The sequence below is a fragment of the Acanthopagrus latus genome, chromosome 1, assembly GCF_904848185.1.
Source record: "Acanthopagrus latus isolate v.2019 chromosome 1, fAcaLat1.1, whole genome shotgun sequence".
NCBI classification, from domain to species: domain Eukaryota; kingdom Metazoa; phylum Chordata; class Actinopteri; order Spariformes; family Sparidae; genus Acanthopagrus; species Acanthopagrus latus.
The window spans coordinates 2,006,092-2,025,669 of NC_051039.1; the positions used below are offsets into that span (position 1 = coordinate 2,006,092).

The following is a 19,578-nucleotide window of genomic DNA, read 5'->3' on the forward strand; positions in this document are numbered from 1 at the left end:
ACGTGCTATGAAATGGGACAGTTTGTTCAGAGGTGTCAACACATGACCACCATGACCCGACACACAGGAGAGGAAGAAAGAAAGACACAAACAGAAGCAAGAAAAGACTCAGTGACATCCAACAGGAGTAAAGTAGCTACAGCAGCCATATCAGCTGTGTGTGTGTGTGTGTGTGTGTGTGTGTGTGTGTGTGTGTGTGGTCATGGTTACCAGTGTCAGTTTGCTGTGTCGGTGCTGGTGGTGTTGGGTTTCTCTGTCCTGGATCTCCAGGAGCACAGTGAAGAGGAGAGGAGGAGGCGCAGGTGAGAGATCAGCTGATCGATCGTCTCTCAGGTCTGCAGGTGAGTCTGCTGCTGGTGCTGCTGGTTGGATGTTTGGAACATAAGGTCCAAATATCAGAGCAATCAGTATTTAAACCTTTAAAAAGTCACCGACACAGAAAACAATGACTCTGTTCTGGAACCTCGCTGATATTTTCTGGTCTCTGTTTTTTCTACATCGTATTTTGATGCTGTGTGATGTTAAATTGTTGTTTGTTTGTTTGTTTGTGAACTTTGTACAGATTCAACTTCATTTTTTAATTTTCTCACTAGGCTTCTGACCCTCGTCCTTCTGGGAAATGTTGATATGATAAGAACCAAAGTCAAGTTTAAAAAGATGGAATTTTCTTACTAATTGAATGATGGCATTTGTTACTTCAGTGGGCATAATTTGCCAAAATAAATCAGATAATGTGAACAAATGGGGCTTCAATGAAATTAAAGAAAGGATAGTGAACAATAAAGTACAAATGACTTCAAGAAAAACGGGGTTATTATCCAATATTTTTTGTTTTTCTGGGAAACAGAAAGCATATGTACCAAACTCCATTCAAAAAAGTTGGAAATTGGTCCATATAGTACTGAAATGAATAGTGGTATTTATCATTTCAGCGAGCCTGATTTGAAGACAAAAACAACCAACAACCAACCATATTAAGATCAGAATACATCCAAAAATATAGAGGCCAAATTACAAAAAATAAACAAATAAAGAAGATGGAACAAATGACTTTATTTTTGCAAAACTAAACAATATAATTTTAAAGGAAAACAATTTTTTTATATCACAGATTGTAGAAAAACATTTTTTGGTTTTGTATTCTGGGACATTAAAATCATCAAGAAGTTCAGAGGGACACTGATGGTTCATGATCTGAACCAAACTCCATTTAAAAAAGGTAGATTATTTGTTTTAACTTGTTGAATATTGGCATTGATCATTTCAGTCAGTCTCATCTGCACAAAACACTCATTTTAAGGTCAAAACAGATCAGATTACAGGGAGTAACGTGAGCCAAACAAAAGATTAATATAAAGACAGAACAAATGACATAACAACTGTAATTTTAAAAGAAAAAATATTTTCATTTTTGCTTGTTTTTTTTTTATCCCAGATTGTAGCAAAAGTTTGGGGGCTTTTTTGGGGGGAAACAGAAAGATGATATGAACCAAAGTCCATCAAAAAAAATATGGGATTTTCTCTTCTTGAATTTGAAATTTTAGTTTCCTAATCTGTAGAGAAAAAACATGTCAAACAAAAAAAATAAAGAACACAGAACAAATGACCTAATTTTGCAAAACAAACATGATTGTGAAGGATAAATAACTTTATTACCTCAGATTGTTTTCGGTGTTTTGTGTCTCCTCAGCTCTGGAGGACGTATGAAACTATGGAGCTGATTTGTTCGGTCTGATTCAGACGTGAAGACATTTTGTTCATGCTGAGCATGTGAACAGCTGAGATGTCAGCAGCCTCTACAGGCCACAGTCCTCATTACACAGGACAACATGAAGCAGTGGGAGGAACTCCAGCACACACTGATTATTGATCTGTAACACTGCGATCAGTCGGTGGTGGAGAGAAACTGAAGGAATATGAAATGTGTCATGATGAAGAGTCACAAAGTGTCACTGAAGATGCAGTTAAACTTTTGTACAGAATGATTTCAGTGGGAATGTATATATTTCTATGCATTGATCATAAAGATATTAAAGGTTTCGTGGATCATCTGTGTTCGTCCTCGTCCGGCTGCTGTGGTCTCACTCCGGACTCTTTGGTGCTGACCCAGGCTCGCCTCGTCACTGATGGCTGGTTCTGGTGTCGCTCTGCGGCTCCACGAGTTCAGAGAGTCTCAGAACTCCAGACAGCTTGATGGACCGACCGCGTTAACAGCAAAGTGAGTGAGCAGCATCAGCAAACTGAACCCTCCGGTGTGTCACACGGAGGAGACAGAAGTTCGATCCTCTGATAACTGTGGACGAGTTGAAGTCCAACATTTAAAGTTTAAATCACAAACTCACAAACAGACTCTGAACCTGCATTCAAACTTCAGCTCTTCTTGTTCCAGCCCGTCCCGTCTGGGCAGAGATGCTCGTGGGTTGTATCCTGGAGAGCTGGGTAGAGTCCATACTGTCCACCCAAAGGATTGTGGGTAATGTATTCTTTTGCTCACATGGAAGAAATGATCTGATCAGACATGATGGCGGCAGGCTGAGGTGTAACCTCACAGGAAGTTGAAGTTTCTGTGCCGTGTTCTCCTCCTCTGTGTTTCCTGTCTTCCTCATCTTTAAAGTCTTTCCTCTCAGGTGCTCCTAATTGGTTGATTAGGCCCCGCCCCCTAATTAATGGCTGTTGGAGGAGAGTATTTGTGTCATTTTCCTCACTTGGTGCTTTTCTTTTCTCTTGAGGATGTTAGTCCTGTTTTTTTCACAGCTTTGCTTGTTAGTTTAATCATGTTGTCTTTTTAGTTCTGGTTCTGTCGGTCCACTGTGTCCGGCCCAGACGTCCCGCCTCTTTTTGTTCTATTTGGTCCGACCTCCAGACTCCCAGTGTTTTGGCTAATCGTGGTATTATCTGTTCTCGGGCCTGGTTCTGTGATAGGGTGCGGCTGTGGCTCAGGGGTTGAACCAGCGTCTTGTTATCAGAAGGTTGCTGGTTCAGTTCCCTTGTTCTGCATGTCATCATGTTCTTGGACAAGATACTGAACTCCACTCTGCTCCTGATGTGCTGGTCGGCACCTTGCATGGCCGCCACCATCACCAGTGTGTGAATGATTAAATGTAGATGTGTGGAAGTTTAAACCCGACAGCAGAACAAGGCAGAGCCACGTGAAAACGTTTGTTTGTTAGATACTTTGTCTTGCTGTGTTGGTTTACAGACGGACGGATGTCTGGCCGTCACTCTAACGGCAGCTTCTGTCTTTCAACACGCTCTTCTCAGCAGGAGGTCTGCTCCGGCTCTGAACCCTCCGTGTGAAGACTACCAGCAGAGTTTTGACCTCCGCGCCCTGAGAGCGTTCACCGTCCTCAGCCACGGTCCTGCGGGCCCGGATCAGCGCCGCCCTCAGACCTCCTACCAGGAGCAGTTTGGTGCTGGGTCTCCTCTCTGTCCTCGGTAGTCAGACGCAAACTGTTCCAGTGACTGTATGACTGGTGCAGTTGTTTGTAGATGAGTTCATTTGCAAATCCTGGAAGTTTTATTTTCTTTATTATGATTGTTGTTATTTAAATTTGATTTGATACAGACAGATAGAAGTAGACGTGTGATGGTATCATAACATGTCGTCCTCCATCTTCTTCTTCTTCTACTTCTTCATCCTCCTCCTCCTTCTACTTTTTTAGATTGTCTACTTTACTATTTTTATCTCTTCTCTTTATCTCTTGTTTCCATTCATGCTTTATTTCTATGTCTACTTTGAACGGAGCACCTGGAACAAAAACAATTTCCCCCGAGGATTGATATAGTCGTCTTCTTCTTCTTCTTCTTCTTCTTCTTCTAAGCCAACAGGACGACGGTCAGTGAGGAGATTTGTTGTGTCTACTTCTGTATAGTTACTAGTATTTTTTTGTAATCTATTCTTCAGACTTGAATATGTTTGATATTTATTTGTCAAACAAAGAGTGGAAACAATAAACATCTGTTTTGTTAACTGTGAGGTGGACGTGTGTTCTCGTCTCATCACACCACACTGACTCTGTTATTGATAGCGAGCTGTCGTTCTGCAGTAACTGTTTTCCAGGAACAGCTGCTGAACCTGTTCATTCAGGTTAATTCAGGAATGTGTCAGATCATTGTTCAGGCTGACTGGGAGCTATGAGTCCATCAAATCCTCTCTTCTAATAATAAACACATTTGAGATGAGTCAGGCCTGCTGACAGTAGATCACTGATCATCACTGAGATCATCATCTATCAGAACTGATCTCAGGTCTTCTGATCAATACCATCAGATCGGACTGTGGTGTCGATTCAGTGAAGTTTTTTCATTTCCCCCTTTTTTTATTTTAATCTGAGCATCAAATCAAAGTATGAAAATTGAATTCATTCATTTATTCATCAATATTTCATTTATTAATATCATGTAGGTCACTAAACAACACCAGGGTTGAGAAACATGATTCAGTTTGAGTCACTTTCAGCTACATCGCAGGAAAAGAAGAAGAAAGAAAACAACCCTGAAACAAACTATTCAATATTGTGGATGAACTACAGACAGTTTAGTTCAGGATGGAAACACTAAGTTCAGTTTGGCTCAAATACATTTCATTTTATTTACATTTCACATTACAGGACTTTTAGCAGACGCTTTTGTCCAAAGCGACTCAAAAGTTCTTTCACACGCAGCTCATCATCAGGAGCATTAACTGGCTCACGGACGCTTCAACATACAGCGAGTGGGAGCTGGGATTTGAACCAGCAACCTTCCGATTACCAGACAATCCGCTCCTCCTGAGCTACAGCCGCCCTTCAACTGTCGTCTCACAGCCTTCAGTGCTTTTTAATGCAGCGACACTTTATTGTGAATGTGTAGAAAACAAAATGTTCGAAAGTTTGAACTCTTGCTCCGTCTCATAAACAACAGTTACCTGGAATCAACCTGACAGCATGGACACGCCTCCTGTCAGTCCTGCAGGTGTCATCAGGTGAGACATGTGCAGCCGTGTGTTTGTGTCGGGGAGCGTGGAGCTTCTGATATGAGAGGAGACTGTGTGCGTCAGAGAAACGAGGACTGTGTCCTCAGTGGTGAGGCGAGAATGTTCCTGTGCAGGTTCATCATGTCACCAGCAGAAGCCTGTCGGTCCCAACATGTGGGCATCAGTGAACAAAGGTGGAGTGTTTGTGGCTAAAAGTGACGAACAAGCATGAGTTTGCAAATTCACCAGTGAACCAGTCCAACAGCATCGCTGATCATCTCCATCCTGCTGCTCTGGAGAACATTTTGAACTCAAAGGAAAATAATCCGTCATCTGAGATCTCGTTTTTCACTTGTGAGTTCAGTTTATTCTCATGTGATTTTCTTTTCTTTCTTTCTTTTTTTTTTTTGCACATGCAGATACAAAACAGGGCACATGATGTTCACCTTTTCACAAGTGCTCGGCTATTTTTAAACATGCAAACTTAAGTTTAACACGTGAAGAGAAACGAATCTTCAGCTTGTTTTCACATGTGGAAAAAAAAACATGAACACAAAATGGATTCTTTAATTCCACATCATGTCGCTGGAAACTGAATTAAAACTTTAACTTTAAGTAATCACACATGTGAGCTGTGAAATTTACATTTCCACATTTGAATTACAACCTCCATGTACATGTAGAGACAAAACTCATCTGATGTTCACACTGTACATGTGATCGGCTGTTTTTAAACATGCAGACTTAAATCGTTCATGCAGCGGGACACTTACACGAGTCATCAGTGTTTTCTCACGCTGGAAACCAAACATGACACATGAAATCATGAAATTTGCTGCTTGATTCCACATTTTACCAAAAGATCAGGAACTGAATTAAAACTTTAACATGTGAAAATATAACAGTCTCACAGGTAATGTACATTTTCACAACTTTTGTATGTGATTTTTTTCCCACATGAAAAAAAATCTTACTGAGTGCTTTTTCTTGGTTAATATAATTTTTTTTCATGTAATATATGTTTATTGATTGAGTGACAACAATAAAAGGAGCAAAAGGTGCAAAAACTGAACACAAACACACTCAGAAACACAACAGATCCAGAAAGTATCAGTATCAATAATCAGAGTTTCATCAATTTACTTATTTCCAATCAGTCGTTTCTTTTTCATTCTTATGAGACGAGACGAGAATCTGCAGTTCAAACATCGTTTCCCAAAGGAAAACAATTGAATCTATTCAAATATGAATATATAATATATGTTTTAATTTACTTTTTGGCCTGAATTGCAATGACAGTTAAAAACACTTAAATAAACTGAGTCACAGTAAAAATACCTCTTTGTTTTTACAAAATTACAGATGAAGTTTCTGTTATTTCGTCCACAGTCGTCGATGGGATGCAAAACCGCTTCACGTACGTAGGATCATACCAGGATGTTTACTGGTGTCACTTGTGGGTCCCTGAGGCCAGGTGAGCTCAGGTGTGAGGGGATGTTCAGCTGTCTGTGGAGGGAACTCAGCACTTCATTGCAGGAGGCTGATCAGTTATGTGGTGGTCTGTTCAGAGACGGCTGTTCCAGTGTGACACAGATGGATTCTTCTTTCTCTGTCAAGCCGTCTGTCATCTGGACAACATGTTCACACTGTCGTCCTCTGACAGATGATTTCTCTCCTTCAGGTGTCGAAGGTGACAGAGAAGACAGAAGACTGAGAAGCTTCATCAGCTCGTCACTGTTTTGTTCCCTCAAGTAGAGCGAAACTTCTACTGTGCACAAAAATATGAACTAATGATGCAGTAATGAGTAATTAATGAGTCATAACTAGTTTGTGCCAAATCACAGTTATTCAGGCGTCACTCATTAATCACAGTCACGTCGCCTCGTCTGCACGGTGAACAACATCCTCTGTCCTCAGATTAACCGGCAACAATTCAGCACTTAAGAAAAGGATTAGGCTGCTTTTCTCCTGGTGAAAGTGACGAAATCCAAACAGGTTTTCTGAACGTTGAGACTATTTTCACCGTGAGCTGTCTGACTTCCTGGAGACATGTGACGTGTGTCCATGTACACATGAATGTGTTTAGATAATGACATGGCAAAAAAGATTAGACCGGACCAGCGTGTCCTCATCCTGTTTGTCCTCTCAGACGGTGCGTGGAACAAACATCGGCTTCATCGCACCAACTGAGCTGCATCCTGGAACAAAATCCTCGCAGAACGGCTCCTCAGCTTCTCAGCTATCACCTGATAGCACAGATTGTGGTTCAGCAGGTAATCGAGGCCGCAAATCTCACGAGGGGACATTCCTCAACCTGGGAACTGAAGAATATATCAGTGTGAGCACAACTATGACATTTATAATATCACTAACATGTAACACAAGTACTCGTGTCCCTCAGATAAATGCAGGAAATCTGATAACTCAGAAGATTTTCACCACTTCCTGATTGATCAGCAAGTCTGATAATCCTCGAGCTCCTGTTAGACAGCAGCTAACGTTAGCATTTAGCCGCTTCTTAGCCAACAGGACTGTGTGATTATTTTATACATTACAAAAAGTGAAAGTAATTGTAAGATATCAGCAGATATCATCATCATCATCATCATCTTCTCAGTTGCAGAGCAGTCAGGAAGTGATTCCTGTGTTCAGTCCTCCCACGCTGAGCTTGATATTTAGAGGAACATGGCCGCTGTGTGAATTCGTTCTATGACACGGTGCCAAAATTTTCTCTTTGGATTGCACAACTTATTAATGTAGCATGGGTTAAAAGAGAGCAACTATTTCAGTGATAAAATGATAAATGATACCAAACAGAAGCTCTGAGAGTTGTCAGACTCCATCCAGGCTCTCAGGTTGTCAGATTTTTCAGATTATTAAAAATGCATCAGTAGGGACTCTTTATATTTGGTGGACTCGATTAAACCTCATGGCGCCACAAAGCCCTGCGGGTCCTTCTCACTTCCTCCAGGCCTATGCATCATTGTACATATCCAGATTTGCTTAATCTACCTATCAGGTGTCACTGATGCAGTAACCTGAGTCGTTCACCTGCGTGACAGTCAGTATCAGTGTTGGGCTCCAGCCAGCTGCTCCTGCCCACATTTCTGTTCACCTGTCAGCATTCAACTGATTCAACTGTTTCCTTCAGTAGAAGTTCAGATACTTGATATGTGTAAAAATAGATTTACGTAGAATTACTGATTCAAAGACTATCAAAGTTAGAGGTAGAATCAGTTGGATTTGTCCCAGCTGTTCCTGAACGCACCACAAAGACAGTTGATTGTTGCGTCTCATTCCCAGGACGTCAAATAGACACATGTTGGGTTGGTAAAGCGTCCCGAGCAGCAACAAAGAGAGAAAATCAGAAACTCTCTGCAGATACGAGACACTAACACGCCTTTTCTCCACATTCCAGCCTCCCTCTCTGTCTGTTTACGGCTTCTGACGGCTTTTACGACATTTGTGTTCAGATGTCGGGGGGGAAAGTGAAAAGCTGTCAGAAATAACAGAGTACAGATACCTGAATAAAGTACAGTAACAAAGTACTGAGTTACTTCTCATCTCTGCTTCGCCTTCTGCCAGTAAATGTAAATTAATTCCTGCACTAAGCTGTTCCTGCTGGCCTCTGCTGTTGTTTTGCTGTCCTTTGTTTTGCTCGTACACACCCGTCACTCAAACACACCTCTGATTAAAACAATGCAACTAAATACAAAAGCTTCAAACTCACTCAGTCCAAGCAGGTACAGAAACATGCTGCACGTTCAGACATCACAACCGCGTGTAAAATACCAAATACAGCACGTTTCCTATTGTTTTGTTTGTGAATGGACTCATGTTTCTTCCCATCCACAGAACCCCAAATTGCTCATCAGGAGGAATTCGGGGTTCAGTATTTTGCTCAAGGACACGTTGACGTGCAGCTGGGAGGAGCCGGGACTCGAACCAGCGACCTTCCGATCACTGGAGGACCTGCTCGACCTCCTGAGCTGCAGCCGCCGTAAAGTCTTGTTAAACAGGGAGAAGTGATGATGAGCGCTGAGCTGCAGACTGATGCTTCTCTGCTGGTTTAGGAACATCGAGTGAATTGAATGTTAAATTCAGAGCCAGTGGTCGGTGCACATCCCCGTGATCCGTTCAGGCCTCTGAGTCGTGTTTGTGTTGCTTCATCGTCCTTGTCACACCATGGAGACTCTGAAAGCCTCTTATTGTTGATTATTGGCTCTTGTTGACCACGTCATTTATAAAGTTAATCCATGTATTCACAGTCCATCACAGCGACCTTTGTTCCTTTCTGGGTCTGACTTTCCTTCCTTCAAGGAAAAAGATGTCAAAAAACGATGACAGCTGGTCAAACAGGTCGGTCCACTCGAGGAAGCTGAGATATAAAAGCTGGCAGGCTGGTTGGTCTGAAGTCAGAGCTGCAAACATCCATCAGAGACAAAGTCTGAACAGGAGAAACGAACGTGGTGAGAAACATGTTTCATTCTTCTTCTGGTTGGATCTGATCGTTCCCACTGCCATGTGGTCAGAGCTGGTTCTGTCATATTTAATGGTGTGATTGATTGATTGACTGATTGATTGATAGTAACTTCCTCTCCTCTGTTGTTCACTCACTAACTCTTCCTGTTGGCTGGTTGTCTGCTTCAGTTTGGGTTCCTTGGTTTTGAATTCGAACAACACGACTGAAGACATTTTATCTGTCCTCTGGGTTTGTGTTATTATTTGTATTTTGTTAGTTTGTTAGTTGTTGTTTAGTTTGTGTTGTATTTAATGAACTAACTGATTGATATCAACTTCCTCACTTGTTCTGTTGCCACCTGGTTTTTACTCACGACTTTACATGAGGCTGGAAAAAAAATAAGTGATAAAAGTACCGACGACCAAAAGTTGAACTTCAGTAGAAGTAAAAATATTGTAATATTGTACAAATAATACTTGTGTAGCAGTTGTAAAGTATCAGACAGAAGCTGTAATTAAGTATTTTAAAAGTACAAATTAAAGTAAAATACACATGAATACCTGAACATGTATGTATATACTTTAAACTTGGGGTCGATATTTAGCATTTTTCTGATTATTGGATTATTTTTTTCTCCTTGAGTTACCGGTAACTGAAGCTACTAAATAAATGTAAATTTAATAGTTAAATATAAAGTAGCAGAAAGTAGAAACCAAACATCATCACCGATCCATCTGACATTAAATATACTCAACTGGACACGATGGAGCTGTTAGCTGGTAACTCGTCGCTCTTTGTGACCCGTCAGATGAAACAATATATATTTTTAACAGTTTTTCTTAATGTTGTAATTAAATGTCACTCTCAGCCTGAGGACAGAAGCTGCTCTGTAGTCTGGTGCTGCGACACTAAACAACGTTTTCTTTGTTTCACCGTCAGCAAAATAATTTTTGTATGAAAATTATATAATTGAGTCTCAATCACAACTCGTCAAACACTGATGAGTTGTGATGGTCGAAAATCAATTATTCTTACTAACAGGACCTTTAAGTACCAAAAGTATTTGTCTGATAATAATTTTACTAAAGTGAAAATAAATTATACATAAATTTACACGTGTGACAACAGATTCTCAGGTCAGATCTGATTTATTCCTCTTTGACTGTAATCAAATTAATTTAAAATGATGCTACTTTTCCTTTCGATGCAGCAGGTCATCCCCAACGTCACTGGCAGGGTGGGAGGATTACTCTGGAATTTACTGGTTTATCATTCTTGATTTTAAAATTGTAATCCTGTTACTAATCTCCCTCTTTAGTAAATATATCTGTAATCTTTTTTCACTGTAACTGCAAACAGGGAAATGCAGAGTTCACACATCGCATGAGAGAATTTTGGTTTTGGTTTTAAACACAACACAAATACTTGGCTGATGCGTGCGTGAACTCTTCGCTCTTTGTTTGATATTTATCTCCACACACGACTGAAGGAAACACTTCACACTTGACTTGTGCTGAAACCAGACAACATCCCGTCTCACCCACCGAGACCAGCGTCTCTTGTTGCAAAATATCTGTTGCGTATTGGTGGAGATTTCTTAAAATTTAAATCCTGGAAATAAATTTGTTTTGCAGAGTTTCATAATCCAAAGTGTAAAAAAAGACTCTCAGTGCGTTTCATTAACAGAAGCATGATTTTAAAACCCTTAAAGTTCATCCGTCTCATCCAACGTAATATGTTCAATCATTTTCTTTCCATTTCCCAGACATACGCTGTAAACATGAAGTTGGGGCTGCTGGTGGTGCTGGCGGTGGCAGTTCTGGTGCCAAGCCTGTCCGAGAGCCGGATCGTCTCCAAATGCGAGCTGAAACAAAAGCTGGACCAGGCGATCCAGCTGCCCAGGAGTTTTCAAAGACTGAAGGAGAGAATTCTGGCCACAGGTGAGATTAATGAAGTGACGGAGTTTCAGGAAGAAACAAGCTCCTAAAAATGAGATACTGATGAACTGATCAGGAATGAAGCAACAAGTGTTTAAAAGTCACGAGTTCTCACAGCATCTTTTTGCAGCTGGTTTTAACTGAACTTTAAGAAATGTGATGATTTCATCGCACCTTCTTTCTTTTCTCCTCTTTCTCATGTCTGGTTCTCTCTGCAGTTATCTGTAATCTGAACAGGAGGTCCCACCTGAACACCGGCCTGGTCAAAGTGTTTGGCAAACGTATAACTACAACTCCCAAACCAATGACTACCAGTCCAACCACCAATGGACCAGTGGCTACCAGTCCAACCACCAACGGACCAGTGGCTACCAGTCCAACCACCAACGGACCAGTGGCTACCAGTCCAACCACCAATGGACCAGTGGCTACCAGTCCAACCACCAACGGACCAGTGGCTACCAGTCCAACCACCAATGGATCAATGACCACCAATGGACCAGTGGCTACCAGTCCAACCACCAATGGACCAGTGGCTACCAGTCCAACCACCAATGGACCGGTGGCTACCAGTCCAACCACCAATGGATCAATGACCACCAATGGATCAATGACAGCCGGACAAACAACCACTACATCAGCCCCATTGTCATCTCAATCAACACCATCGGAATCAAATGCCACAAACTCAACCTTCGGACCGGGCCAAACGCCTGGCAAAAGACGGAGGAGGGAGGCCGACACAAGCAGCGAGGAGTCCGACTTTAATGAGATGGAAGCAGAGATGGAAGAAGATCTGGGGGACGAAGAGATGACAACAGAGATGGATGAGGACGATCAGACGGAAGATGATGACGAGGCGGACGAGGCTGATGGTGACGAGGAAGACGAGGCTGACAGTGATGAGGATGATGAGAAGGAGGAGGATGAGCAGGAGCTGGAGGAAGATGGGAAACGTCAAAAACGATCTCCACGTAACAGGGGAGACAGGAAGCAATCCAGGAAGGACCACAGGAAGCCCTCCAGGAAGCACTACGGGAGGCCCATCAGGAAGCATAAGCCTCGGTCCCTCGGCTTCTACGGGCTCTTCCAGATGCACGACAGGTTGTTCTGCGATTCTGGCTACATCAAGTCCAAAAACAAGTGTGAGACGCCCTGCACCGGTGAGTCCTTAAAACAGACCAATACACAGAAATGAACAATCGCAGGTTTTCCTTCACTCTGATATCTTGAAAATAACTGTTCCCTCTTCTTCCCCCTGAAGCCTTCACTGATGATGACATCACGGATGACATTGAATGCTTCGTGAAGACTCGTTACTGGTGGTAAGTTTCTGCACAGCTCAATGATCGTGCGTGTGAAGCTTCATCTGCATTAGTTTTAACTTGCTGTGCCTGATGATCTGGCAACACTGACGGAATCAATCAGACTTCTTCAGTTGTAACTATCTGGGGGGGAGGTGGCGGCTTTTAAACCCTGCGTGAGTTTAAAAGCCTGCAATCTAATCCAAGTCATCAAGAAACTGAAACAAGTCGAGTTGCCTCCATCACAGCAATAAGTACCGTTTAATTTGTGTAAAACCTGCTGGATTGTACTGCACTTCTTTATGCAACGGTCTCGATGAGGCGTCCTTTACAAAAGAGGTTAACCCGCTTGAATAAAGAGTAAAAGAACACGATTCTTGTCAGTGTTGTTGCTGCTCTGAATGCCGTGTTCAGGTGTCAACAGTATAGTTGTGGGGCTGTGGTCACGTGCTGCTTACTGACAGACGAATAACTGATTTCTTTCTCTTCTCTCATCAAAACAGGTACATGTTCAAGACGGCCCCTCGCTGGTGCAGGAGTTTCACTTTCACTCAAAACTACTTTGACGAGTGTAACTAAGCAGCCGTCAGTTTCTACCTGCAGGACGTCACATCCAGGCTGATTCCTTCATCTCTGTCAGCCCCGTCTCCAGTGTGACCTGTGTGCTTTGACCTTTCGACGGCATGATTATCTCTCCAGCATGTTGGAAGCCGCTTGTAAGCGTCGCCATCGAGCTCACTTCCTGTGTGTTCTGCAGGTAGCAGCCCTCTCGCTCCTCTGTACGCCAACACCTGAATGTGAGGCGGTAATCAGTTCTCTGTCCTGATTGGATAAAGTGGGAAGCAGCTTTGAGCATTTTATTTTCATTCTATTTTAATCAATCGCTGAAATGTCTGTACTTGAAATTAAACTGGCATCGGTTCTCAGTAATGTTGATGAATGTGTTGGTGGTTTTTTCTGGCTGAAAAAACAAAAACAAAATCATCTGGTATTTTCTGCTGTCTGTCACTTTCAATAAACACTTCATGTTAAATGTTTGAAAGCATGTTTTTGGTTGTGATTTCTTATCAGTAACACTTTGCAGTAACGGAGGCTCGAGAGCAGCGTGAAGAAATGAGCATTTTTTAACCCTTTTCACCCTGAAGATCTGCGAGCGACGGCTCTGATGGCTTTAACATAATTCTCCCAAGCTTTTCTTAGCAACTGGCAGTGAGACTGAAACGACTGGGCACTTTCAGATACGCTAGGCTAACTATGCTAACTGCTAAACTAACAGTATGCAGTAACATCTGGTGTGTCAGTGAGGCTGAACTCCAACACGGTGATGATTTATGAGCTAAATACTTAGAAATCTAACATGTGAGCAACGACAGTGTTAGCATGCTCGTCATAGACCGATGCTGATGTCAGGCTTTAGCATGCTAACTAGCCTGACGGAGAGGATTTGAACCCCTGATCTCGACCTCAGGAGACTGAATGAGGCGAGTACTTTCCCAGGAGAGCTATTTAGTTACCCTTATTTCAAAGTCATTTATTAAGTTATAAAATTACTGTCTGCATAGAGTAATATATGACTTATTACACTACTATTTAGTTACTTTCAGTAACCTCTATAAAACAGTTTAGTAGTCTGGATCTAAAGGAACGTCCGTGGACACAGAGATGAGCAGACAAAGAATCAAAGTCTGAGTTAGGAATTAATATTTACTGGCTCAGTCATATGAATCACAACAGATCTATATGTTCTTTAATGACGCCTATAATAACAAGACAACATCTGTTCTTCTCTGTGGTTATTCGAGTCCACAGAACAAGTAAAGCATGTTGTGATTGGTGAAACTCTGCAGTGCTGGACGACCTCCAGCTGTGCTGAGTTACAGTAGGAGACTTTTGACTTTCTCACGTCAGCACATTTTCTTCCTTTCATTGCACTGAAGCCTCTCCTCCACTTGTTTGATTAATCCGCCTGGAGCACAAGATACTGGTTGATTTTATTACAGTTTTAATATTTCAAGTTTAACAACTGAAAACTAAAACTAGGCTGTGTCTTCTTCCTCTCATCTTCCATGTCAGTGTTTTGCTGCTCTTGACATTGTTCCTTCCTTTGTGGGGCGAAACATCATCGCTGTGCTCAGGAAGCTGATGTATACGCCGCTGTCACGCCGCCCAGCCGACACCCGACTCCTCTCAAATGATAATTGTCTTTTTTATGTCGCTTTTGGTCCCACGACCAGGTCTTTTGAACGGGGGCGAAGGTGTAACCTGCAAACAAGAAAAGATGTTTTCAGGCACATAGATCGTTTTTCCTCACTGATGTCATCAGAGCTCAGAAACTCAATGCTGTACGTGTGAGATTAAGCACAACACTGTGAACTTCCAGCTGCTTTCCAGGCGCCGAGGGAGCGATCTTTATCTGACGAGAACAAAAGACGTCCTCTCTGATTTGCCACCGGTGGCTCTGCAGACAGTATATATAATGTTTCATGTCACGTATGTTTTCAGAGGGTGTGAGTCAAGATGAGGGCTCTGGTGGTTTTCCTCCTGGCAGCGCTGGGCTGCAGTCAGGCTGAAGGCAGAAATGTGACCAAATGTGAGCTGAGGGACGAACTGAAGACGACGATCGGTCGCCTGCAGGAGGAGGCAAAGCAGAAAAGACTGCCTGTGGATGTCGTAGTGGCACACGGTGAGTACGACACTGAGCATGGTTTAGATTTTGTTAGCTGAAGTTTGAAGCAGATAAAAATGTTTCCCAGGGCTGCAGATTAAGTTTGATGTGATTCATTATTTTTGAAAGCTTCTGGGAATCCTGGACTGCATCATTTAACTTCTATCTTGCATAAATTGATTGAAAAACTATTGGACGTATCATTAGAATCAGCTTTGCATCAGGCTTTGATTCTAGTCTCAAAAATGAGAACTATCGTATTTAGGGAAGTGGCTCTATTCTATTCACATCCGAGACTGTTTGAGAAACCGACACCTCACAGTTCCTCAGCTGGCAGCTTCAGGAAACGTTACCGGTCTCAGCGTCTGCAGAGAAGAGGCGGCTCGGCGTTCTGGCCTTCTAGGCAGAGTAGCAGAGTAATAACCAAATCTGAGGCTGACCAGTAACAGGAAAGAAACGCAGACGTTGGACAGAAGAACACAAGACGCTGACGGACAAATCTGATCACAAAGAAAAACATTTGTGAGATGCAGAATAAATGAAAAGCTGGAGGAGTGATGACGCCGTCTGTCAGCACGGTGGAGGAAATGTGACGGTGCTGGTAAAGTGGATCCACCTTCATCCCACAGTACCGACACCGTCGCTCCGCTGGTCCATCGATTTCACCCACACTGAATTATCTATCGGAGTGATTACCAGGAAAATGTTACGCAGACGTTCTCTGTCCTCAGGCTGAAGAATCGTCATGAACAAACAAGGAGAGGCAAACATTTAAAAAAACAATATTTTCATTAAACCAAATCAGAGCTAATCTAAATGCACACAGACAAACTGAACCCCTGCAGGTGGGGAGCTACTGGAGACAGACGGAGGAGGAGGGACACCTCAGCGCTCTGACAGCAGCTGCACCAATCAGAGCAGGTTGCTTCAGGTGCGGCTCATCACCTGACACTGCTGCCGCTCGGCCTTAATGCAGGAACAGGTGAAAACACAGGGAAGGTCGTCCATGTTCCCTGCAGGATGAATTGTTTCTCTTCCTGTTTAACGCTGCCAGCAGGTCAGACTGTTTCTACTTATGATATTGCATGAGCTTGCGGCACTCCGCCTGTTGGTTTTTAATATTTCCTCTGTGCAACAAGAAGGTTTAGAAAGTTTGGGCCGGTGGTGGAGCAGCAGGAAATACTAGGAGGTCATAAAGTCAATAAGAATCATCCTCCAGAATCCAAAGAGATCACTTGTCCTGGTGTTTCTCTTCTCTCTCCTTCCTCCAGCTGTCTGTCACGCTCAGTTTGCATCAGGTTTTGACACCAGTGCTGTGAACCAGCTGGACGCCGGGACTGAGAAGCATCACGGCAAGGGGAAGAGAGATACGAGCTACGGGGGCTTGTTCAGCATCGCCGAGCTGGACGAGGTCACATCCCCGCCGCCCGTCCGGGGCCGGCGCCACGCCGGGAAGCCTCCTTCAAAGCCCAAGTCGACACCACCCAAGCCTCCACATGTGGATGACAACATCTGGACTCTCTACGGCCTTTTCCAGCTCAGTAACCACCTGGTCTGCAGCGACGGAGAGTCTCCATCACCCAACATCTGTGGGATGAGCTGCAGCCGTGAGTCTCCGTTTGTGTTCCCTCATATCATCGTGTCAAACAGTGTGTGTGTGTGTGTGTGTGTGTGTGTGTGTGTGTGTGTGATCACCTTTCTAGTACAGGCCACTGAATCCTGCACACTGGACCTTTAACACCTTCACTTGTTCTCTTCACAGAGTTGACTGATGACGACATTGATGACGACATCAACTGCCTGCTCACGATCTTCCAAAATCTCCTGTGAGTTCACTTTTCTCTCAGTTTACTGATTTAAATGTCGCAGTTAAACATGAAAGTTTGTCACACCTGGATTTACTTTAAATAAACGATCATGTCCGGGGGAAGTCGAGTGAATTCCACAGAACAATTCTGGAGCTTCAGACGTGATTTGAAAAGATGTTATTTACACCTTCATCTCTTGGTCGAGCTTGTCGGACGTGCAGAGCGCTAACGTTGTGTAGCTTAGCAGCTTTATGTTTGTATGTTTTAAAACATAGACAGCTGCTTCAGTCGTTTCTCTTTTTTACTGTGAAGCTCCAGAAATGTTCTGTAGACTAACAACACCTGACTCACCTGACTTTATATCATCATGGAGGGCGGAGATGATGACAAGAGTTTAACTTTTATGGGTGAGCTTGGGTGACACTGCTGGCTGGGTTGAGGTTTTAAGTAGCCAGAATAAATCTTAGTGCAGCAATTTTCTGCAAAACCACAGACAGATGAAACCTGGGAGGTATGAAGCATCATGGTTTGGCTTTAACAGCTGTTTTGGTTGCTGCAAAAATGGCTGGAAGTCACTACATCAACATCACCTCCCGTGTAGCGTGAACATGATTTACCTCGACTGATTCACATCTGTGGTTTGCAGAAACATTTGACATCACATCCTGGCGTCCGGACTGATTTCACCTCATGTGACTCAGTTTGGAACCAGATTGTTGTGAACGTAACGTTTTCCATTCTGGATTGTTTTCACAGTGAGAAGGGTTTTGGATACGAGCACCGGAAGGAGTTAATGATGATGTAAGTTATCACACAGTGTTTGGATGACACACTGCAGGCGGTTAACGTGGACAACGTTTGAATGGCTCGTCTGTTTATCCGCAGGGTCAGACTCATCTACCAGCCGGAGTGCAGAGCAATCACAGCGTCTGAGTACTTCACTGACTGCCCGTCAGATACATCCTCCTAATGTCATCGCTGGAGGGTTTAACCTTTTTCCTAGAAAGAGTGTCAAGGTGATTTCTCACATTAATAAAGTGAAGCATGCTGCACTTGTGGGTTTGTTGTGTCTGTAATCCTAAACTGAGATCCGCCCTGTCACACGCTGTGGGCTCATCAGGGAAATTCCCACTAACCAGCTCGTCTCCTCCAACCAGCCGAACCTGAAATCAAACACGAGCGTCGGTTCCCTGTAAAGACACGATGACAAGTGGTTATGAGTAATACTATCTGAATATTTATGTGCATGATGTCGTTTAATTACCAAAACTATCAAACGTGGGGTCATTAACTGGGATTATTTGACAAAAAACATCATTCCCCTCATAGCCAGTCAGGGTGTGATTCTAATTTAATGACTGAGAGGACGGTTTGAACGCACTAAGGTCATTTCTGATTCGTCCTCACAGATCGTTCAGTCTGCTCAGCCTCTGTTGAGGTTTCTTTACGATGTAGTTGCGACCATAAACCTTAACGATGCCTCCAAACCGTTAAATATCCAAGTAAGCAAGCTCAGCTAAACGGAATGAAGCCATCATTAACGTAAGAAGTTACACGTGTCAAAATGTCTGCCGTGACGCTGTGTCCCAGTTCAGGGGCTGCGTCCTTCGAAGGCCTCGTCAGACGTTGTTAACTGGGGCGTTCTACCCTTCAGAGTATTTCCTGGTCACGTCAGATGTTCCCACCTTTACGTCACGATTTCTGCCTCCCAGGTCCGCAAAAGTAATTGTGAAAAGAGTTGAGAGTACAAACATTTGCAGGAGCCTTTGCACAGCGTTGTGATGTAATTGGCCTTCAGGTGCGTCCTTCAAAGGATGCAGACCCTGAAATGCGACGCGGTTAATGAGAGAGTTTCCACAGCCTGGCATCCTGCAGCAGGGCCGAGCTCCAGCGCTCAGGACTGATGCTGCCTGAGATTTTCTCCTGTTGCTCATCTTGACTGAACCTTTTCACACCAGACTCTCAGTTTGTTTAATCTCATTTCATCAGGGACTTCAGAGATGGTGACAGAAGAAACATGTCAGTTATTATCATGGAAGTAGCCTACGTGTGATATCCCCATTAATATAAATAAATATGTTCTTTTGATTTTATTGTGATTATTTTGTTTTGTTTCCTGCCCTCACTGCGCTGCCAGAAACAGCTCTGCAGATGTTGTTGTTGTTGTTCTGACTTGTGACCAGCAGAGGGAGCACTTGTCTTCACTGACAGACCATCATCCTCTCTGTCCCACAGCGTTTGTTTGGTCCCTGTCCTGTTGAGACATGAACATAATGTCCAGACATTTAGTTTGTTTCTTAACTTCCGTTTACTGTCACTGTCCCGACTGACGGATCTGCAGATTTGTTGCAGATGAATAAAAGTTTCCAGATGATGAATCCAACAGACTTTAGTCAAACGTTGGATGGATTACATGAAATTTGATTCATGCTCAATTATTCTTCATGC

The 19,578-nt window shown here is 43.1% G+C and overlaps 2 protein-coding genes and 2 long non-coding RNA genes across 5 annotated transcripts; 2 read left to right on the top strand and 2 right to left on the bottom strand.

Moving 5' to 3' along the window:
- Positions 1–1,033: 1,033 nt before the first annotated feature.
- LOC119006176 lies at positions 1,034–1,781 on the bottom strand. The gene is made up of 2 exons (XR_005070708.1): positions 1,657–1,781; positions 1,034–1,553 (listed from the first exon to the last, which is right to left on the bottom strand). It is a non-coding gene; the product is annotated as an uncharacterized LOC119006176 (long non-coding RNA).
- A 7,505-nt stretch (positions 1,782–9,286) lies between these two features.
- LOC119023036 (neurofilament medium polypeptide-like) lies at positions 9,287–13,690 on the top strand. Its single transcript, XM_037104654.1, has 5 exons — positions 9,287–9,423; positions 11,182–11,356; positions 11,572–12,516; positions 12,618–12,678; positions 13,161–13,690. The coding sequence occupies exons 2-5, from the start codon at positions 11,197–11,199 to the stop codon at positions 13,234–13,236; spliced, it is 1,242 nt and encodes a 413-aa protein (XP_036960549.1). The 5' UTR covers positions 9,287–9,423; positions 11,182–11,196; the 3' UTR covers positions 13,237–13,690.
- A 584-nt stretch (positions 13,691–14,274) lies between these two features.
- On the bottom strand, positions 14,275–16,114 carry LOC119023936. The gene is made up of 3 exons (XR_005076374.1): positions 15,939–16,114; positions 15,676–15,822; positions 14,275–14,919 (listed from the first exon to the last, which is right to left on the bottom strand). It is a non-coding gene; the product is annotated as an uncharacterized LOC119023936 (long non-coding RNA).
- Positions 15,155–18,182, top strand: LOC119022592. 2 transcript variants are annotated; one of them, XM_037103631.1, is made up of 5 exons: positions 15,155–15,340; positions 16,594–16,929; positions 17,085–17,148; positions 17,887–17,931; positions 18,016–18,182. In XM_037103631.1, exons 1-5 carry the CDS (start codon positions 15,175–15,177, stop codon positions 18,098–18,100), a joined length of 696 nt encoding a protein of 231 aa, XP_036959526.1. In that variant the 5' UTR covers positions 15,155–15,174; the 3' UTR covers positions 18,101–18,182. The 2 variants fall into 2 exon arrangements, with proteins under 2 accessions (XP_036959526.1, XP_036959529.1); XM_037103634.1 differs by lacking the exon at positions 15,155–15,340 and adding an exon at positions 16,222–16,379.
- The last annotated feature ends 1,396 nt before the right edge of the window (positions 18,183–19,578 follow it).